This window comes from Dipodomys ordii, unplaced genomic scaffold, assembly GCF_000151885.1.
Source record: "Dipodomys ordii isolate 6190 unplaced genomic scaffold, Dord_2.0 Scaffold3, whole genome shotgun sequence".
NCBI classification, from domain to species: Eukaryota; Metazoa; Chordata; class Mammalia; order Rodentia; family Heteromyidae; genus Dipodomys; species Dipodomys ordii.
The window spans coordinates 1,378,288-1,384,339 of record NW_012267219.1 but is presented as its reverse complement, the minus strand read 5'-3'; the positions used below and the strand labels follow the sequence as shown (position 1 = coordinate 1,384,339).

The window sequence follows — 6,052 nt, the reverse complement described above, 5'->3', positions numbered from 1 at the left end:
GCTCATATTCCCAGGGGGAGGCTGGAGCTTCCGTCCACAGTGCCTGGGGAGAATGTCTTCAGCCCCTCTGACTTCCAAATGAGGAAATAAGTCATTCATTCAAGAATAGTGCAAGCTGCCTAAAGTGAGAGGGCACGAGAGGTATGGAGTACCAGGCTGAAGGGTCCCAGAGAGGAGAGATAATGCCACAGAGCCAAAGTAGGGCCATTTGGGAGGTATGAGCATCAAAAGTGAAGAATCAGATAAGTTAAAGGGTGAGTATTAAAGCAAGAAGCTCAGAGTCTCTTCATAGAAAGAGGAGCTTCAACCCCTGGGGCTGTTGGAGGATGCTAGATCCACAAGAAACAAACAAACAAAAAATATTAGGCCTAGAGTAGAAGGGAGCTGTGGGCAGGAGGGTAAAGGAGTGGCAAGAAACTACCATACGTGGATATATATTTTTAAAAAGGCAAAAGAAAAATCATTAATAAATAACTCAGCAAATATGCTGGGGTGAGGAGAGAAGTTTAGGAAAAGGAGAAACATAAGCAAAAGACCTGTTTTATCACAATGCTTAAAACGGTCAGAGTTAAGAAGAGAACAGCTGGGCAGGGGCAGGGCTGGGTGTGAATTCAGATGATGGCCAGGGGTGGTGGCTACAATACAAAACACCTTGGGGTATAGTGGGGTCAGTGCTAGACACCTGGAGGTGGAGCTGTGGAGTGGTGGGCAGGGGGGGGGGGCAGGGGGAGAGGTCACTAACCCACCTTATGCTCCCCGCGGACAATGTGAGAAGAGAATTCGTACCGATCCTGGCTGTGGTAACCGCAGATGTTGCACTCAAAAGGGTCTCTGAAACCATGGCAGCCCATGTGGATGGTGAACATGACGTGGTCCAGGAAGAGGATGCGGCAGTGTTCACACTTGAAGGCTTTCACGGGCTCACCGCTCTCACCCACCACCCGAAGCACTTCCTTGGAGGGGCCTGGAGTGCCCCGTAATAACCCCTCTTGTGGCTTGGGGTCCTCTTTGGCATAGGCAGGACTGTGCCGGCCCACCACTATAGTGGGAGGTGGCTGGGGTGGAGGACCCTGAGGCAGGGTCACCACCCCCCCAACCCGATCTTCATGGTTGCTCTCTGTGTCTGTGGAGTCCTGGCAGCCATTGCTGGGGGATGCCCCAGGGTCATTCAGCGGGCCTCGGGCCCGGTAGAGGAGGGGACCTCCATCACCCAGGTCATCTGGTCCTTCTCCTGCTTCTCGAGACCCTGGAAGCTCCAGCCGACCGGGGAGGGGCTGCATCTGAGTGTAGACAGAACTGATGACAGGCGTGAGTTCTGAGATGCAGTTGGTGGGTGGAAGGCGGAGGGGACGCAGATGCTCCGTACCCACAAAGGCCAGAGAACCACCAAAGCCAGGCTCCAGGCCATGGTGTGCCACCAATTCCACATCCTTTTCATAGCCACCCGAGTTCACATCATAGGGGAGGTCCGAGAGGCTGAAGCGCATCTGCTTCTCACCTGTGAAGAAGAAGATCTCAGCAGAGCTAGGTTGCAAGAATTCTGATCAGGATGGCTTCTTTGTTTTTGTTTTGTTTTGTTTTTTTGGCCAGTTCTGCGGCTTGAACTCAGGGTCTGGGCACTGTGCCTGAGCTTCTTTTTGCTCAAGGCTAGCGCTCTACCACTTGAGCCACAGCACTACTTCTGGCCTTCTCTGTGTATGTGGTACTGAGGAATTGAACCCAGGGCTTCATGCATGCTAGACAAGCACTCTACCACTGAGGCACATTCCCAGCCCCGGCTTCTTTGTTTTTTGTTTTATTTCAGTTGTAGGGTTTGGACTCAGGCCCTGAGCTCTGTCCCTGAGCTACTTTTGCTCAAGGCTAGCACTCTACCACTTGAGCCATAGTGCCACTTCCAGCTTTTTCTAAATAGTTTGTTAGAGATAAGTGTCTCATAGCCTTTACCTGCCCAGTCTGGCTTGGAACCACAGTCCTCAGATCTTAGCCCCTTGATTATATGCATGAGCCACCTGCACCGGCTTACACCTCATTTATTAACCCTGAGGTCAGACCCTCTGTAGGACCGTTCCCTGACAGTAGGCTGTCATCTTAGCAAAGGATTTAGTCTCACTCTACCCTACCTTTAACTGAGAGCCTCATGTTCTTGTTCCCCATTTTTGCTCAAGACTGGTACTCTACCACTTGAACCATAGCTCCCCTTCTTGCCCTTTCCTGGTTAACTGGAGATAAGCGTCTCTCAGATTTGTCTGCCCTAGCGCTCTACTATTTGAGCCACAGCACCACTTCCGGCCTTTTCTGTTTATGTAGTACTGAGGAATCAAACCCAGGGCTTCATGCATGGGAGGCAAGCATTCTACCACTGAGCCACCTTCCCAGCCCCCTCCCCCACATCTTTAATACTTCCTTCATGACCCCCTACAAAGCTCCTGATCCTCAGAGAATTAATGCCAGTGCCAGGTTGGGGAATAACATGCCACTGCCTCTCCCAACTCTAAGGGTATATATAGACTCAAGTCCTTGTTAGTCTCAAAAATTGGGAGACCCAGGCACCAGTAGTAATCGTAGCTACTCAGGAGGTTGAGATCTGAGGATTGTGGATCAAAGCCAGCCTGGGCAAGAAAGTCCGTGAGACTCTTTTATCTCCAATAAACTACTCAGAAAAAGCTAGAAATGATGCTGTGGCTCAAGTGGTATAGTGCTAGCCTTGAGCAAAAGGAGCCCAGGGACAGCACCCAGGTCCAGAGTTCAAGCCCCAGGATGGGCAAAAACAACCCCAAAACAACAACAAAAACCCCAACAACTGAGAAAGCTTGAGCCCCCAACCACCTTCCCTTACAACTCCCCCAGAGTCCTCAACATGGCACCCTCTCTCTTATCAGGCACATTTTCCCACTTCACTTCCTCTTGTTCCAGGGGTGGATTCTGAGTACCAGAGACCACCAGGCTGCTTTCTTTCTCTAAATCAAATCTCCAGGCACAAACCTCTGATCTTCGGCAACCAGATCTCAGATTTATTTATTGGCTTAAAGTTACCAAATTCTTTCCAAGTGGACTCTTACCTACAAACTTCTGCGGGGTTGAACGCTTTCGTTTGGTGAGGCTGTTGGCCAGGCGATCAATGAAAGTTGGCCGCTCAGATGATGAGTGCAGCATGGAGTCTGGCACCATCTCCAGGTCCCTTATTTCATCACCTAGTGGGGGTGGGGGAGGGGAACAATTAGTGGCAGTGTAGGGGTAGCACTGGTTACTTAGCCTTTGCCTCTGGAGAAAACCAGGGCTTTAGTTGTCAGGGAAGGTTATACCTAATGTCTGGGAACCAAGCCTCTGTTTACCCACCTAAAGTTCACACCAACAGCATTTCAATCTATTTGGGAACACACACACACACACACACACACACACACACACACAAACAAAACGATGAACTATATAACTCCATATAAAACTATATGAAAAAAAGAAAAAAAACTATATGAATAGATAGATAGATAGGGAGAAAGAGAGAGAGAAAATAATGATACTGGAGTTTAAACCCAGGGCATGAAGCTAAGCAAGTATTCAACCACTTGAGTCATGTCCCCAGCCTTTTTGTTCATATTTTCATTCTGAAGATAAGATCTCTAAACTTTGCCCAGATTAGCCTTAAACTCAAGATCCTCTTGAGTAGCTGTGTAAAACACCACGTAAGGCTACAGTTACAACCATCTGTTGCTGGATTTTATTCTCTCTTTCTCTCTCTCTCTCTACACACACACACACACACACACACACACACACACACACACACACTTTAGACTGAAGATATAGACCCAAACTTCCTACCAGTGGATCTCTCCATAGTACCCTACCACAGGGCTCTGCTCCATACTGGTGGGGGTGCTCAGGACAAGTGCTCCTTATTCCAACAGATCTCACCCCTCTGCAGGAAGAGGTGCTCTATTCACCCTTGTCCTGCACTCCCTTTGGCCCTCCCCACAGCTCCCCCATGGAACTGCCCACAGCCCCACCTTGCTGGCCAGCCAAAGCTTGGGCTTCAGTGCTGAGACTCTGTAGGTAGTTGTGGCACCGCTCCTTGTGCTCCTCGAGGGTACTCTGCTGTTTGTAGCTCCGGCCACAGTAGTTGCACTTGTAGGGTTTGCCCACGGTGGGGGAGGAGACTGTGGAGAGCGGAGGACAGCAGCAGTTATTGCTCTCATGCACTGTTTTCTAGAAGCAAGATGGGCTCTGGTGGCTCACGCCTGTAATCCTAGCTACTCAGGAGGCTGAGATCTGAGGATCAGCCAGCCCAGGCAGGAACATCCTTGAAACTCTTATCTCCAATTACCCACCAAAAGGCTGGAAGTGAAGCTGTGGCCCAAGTGGTATAGCACTAGCCTTGAGCCAAAAAACGACTCAGGGACAGCAACCAGGTCCTGAGTTCTGGCCTTAGGACCAGAAAAAATGTCTTTGAGAAACAGATGTCCAGTGGTATGTGGATGAAAAGATGTAACTAGACTGATTTTTTTTTCTTCTTTTCCTTCCCCAACTCCATATGTAATAATGGACAAATGAACCAAACTCGAGATCTGAGGGTCCGTGAGCAGTTACAGGAGTGTGGGGGTGCTGAGGCACACAGTGGTAAGCTTCTAGATGGCCAAGTTGCCGCTCAAATACAATGAGGGCCTAGGGACTTTGTAGGGGATTGACCCTGACAGGCAAGCAAGCCCCACCCTAGGATCTCAGAGTGTGGGGCCCAGACTGTGGTTTAACCTTTCCATGTGGCAGGCGGGTAAAAATGTTGTTTATCAGACAAGGGGATTTTTTTGCTTACGAGCTCTCTGCTTTGATTTGGGGGAAATTGGTGGGCTAGAGTGACAGAAACAAGAGCCCTGCGATCTGCCATGCGGGGAGGGGCCGTTTTCAATGACCTTTATTTGTATTTTTACCTACATCTCTAGTCTGGTTTTACCGTTGATTTTCTTTTTTCCTGGCTTTCTGCCAAGATAGCCCCAGAAGGACCACCCCTACAAGAAACTGTCTTTTTGTTTTTTTCTTTTGTGGTGGTACTGGGGCTTAAACTCATTGCCTTGTGCTAATTAGGCAAGAAAAATTCTGCGAAGAGTAAAAGAATGAAAGAAAAGAGAAGTCAGGTATTCATGGCTCACTACAATCCCCTCTACTTGAGAGGCTAATATCAGGAGGACTTAAGTTCAAGGCCAGCCCAGCTATACATGTGAGAACGCTTTTTGAACCACTAGTTAGGCACTGTAGCACACATCTGTCATCCCAGCTACATGGGAGGCTGAAATAGGGAGGATCCCCATTTCAGGCCAGCCGAGGAAGGAAAGTCCATGAGACTCCATCCCAATGCAAGAAGCTGGGTGGAGTGACATGTACCTGTCATCCCAGGTATAACAGGAAGTCTAAAGTAGGCCAATTGTGGTACTCATCCAGGGAAAAGCAAGACCCTGGTCTCAATGCGGGGAGTGGGGGAGGGGAAGGAAAGACTGGAAAGTGTAGCTTACCAATAGAATGCCTACCTGCCTAGCATATGTAAGGCCCTGAGTTAAAACTCCATTACCACCACCAAAAAAAAAAAAAAAGCTGGCCAATGGTGGCTCACACCTGGAGAAGGCTAAGATCTGTGAATCACTATTTAAAGCCAGCTGGGGAGGAAAATCACTGAGATTCTTATCTCCAACTAACTACAAAAAGCCAGAAGTGGTTCTGTGGCTCAAGTAGTAGAGCTAGCCTTGAGCACAGCATAGAGAGGCTCAGGGACAAAGTCCAGGCCCTGAATTCAAGCCCCAGGACCCTCAAAACAGACAAAAACAAAACAAGAAATAACAGCAGGAGATTGAGATCTAAGGAGCACAATTCAAAGCCAGCCCAGGCAGGAAAGTCCATGAAACTCTTAACTCCAATTAACCACCAAAAAGCCGGATTTGAAGCTGTAGCTCAAGTGGTAGAGTGCTAGCCTTGGCAAAAGAAAAGCTCAGGGACAGCACCTAGGCCCTGAGTTCAAGCCCCATGACTGACAAAAAGGAAGGAAGGAAGGAAGGAAGGAAGGAAG

At 49.0% G+C, this 6,052-nt stretch overlaps 1 protein-coding gene across 1 annotated transcript in view; it reads right to left on the bottom strand.

Moving 5' to 3' along the window:
- Positions 1-737: 737 nt before the first annotated feature.
- The window catches only part of Ikzf4 (IKAROS family zinc finger 4 (Eos)), a 12,481-nt gene continuing 7,166 nt past the window's right edge, over positions 738-6,052 (bottom strand). Inside the window, exons 5-9 of the mRNA XM_013018318.1 lie at positions 4,811-4,845; positions 4,329-4,344; positions 4,008-4,157; positions 3,060-3,191; positions 738-1,498 (exon numbers count right to left, since the gene is read on the bottom strand). Of these exons, the coding sequence (XP_012873772.1) occupies positions 738-1,498; positions 3,060-3,191; positions 4,008-4,157; positions 4,329-4,344; positions 4,811-4,845 (1,094 nt within the window). The remainder of the gene's footprint in view (positions 1,499-3,059; positions 3,192-4,007; positions 4,158-4,328; positions 4,345-4,810; positions 4,846-6,052) is intronic.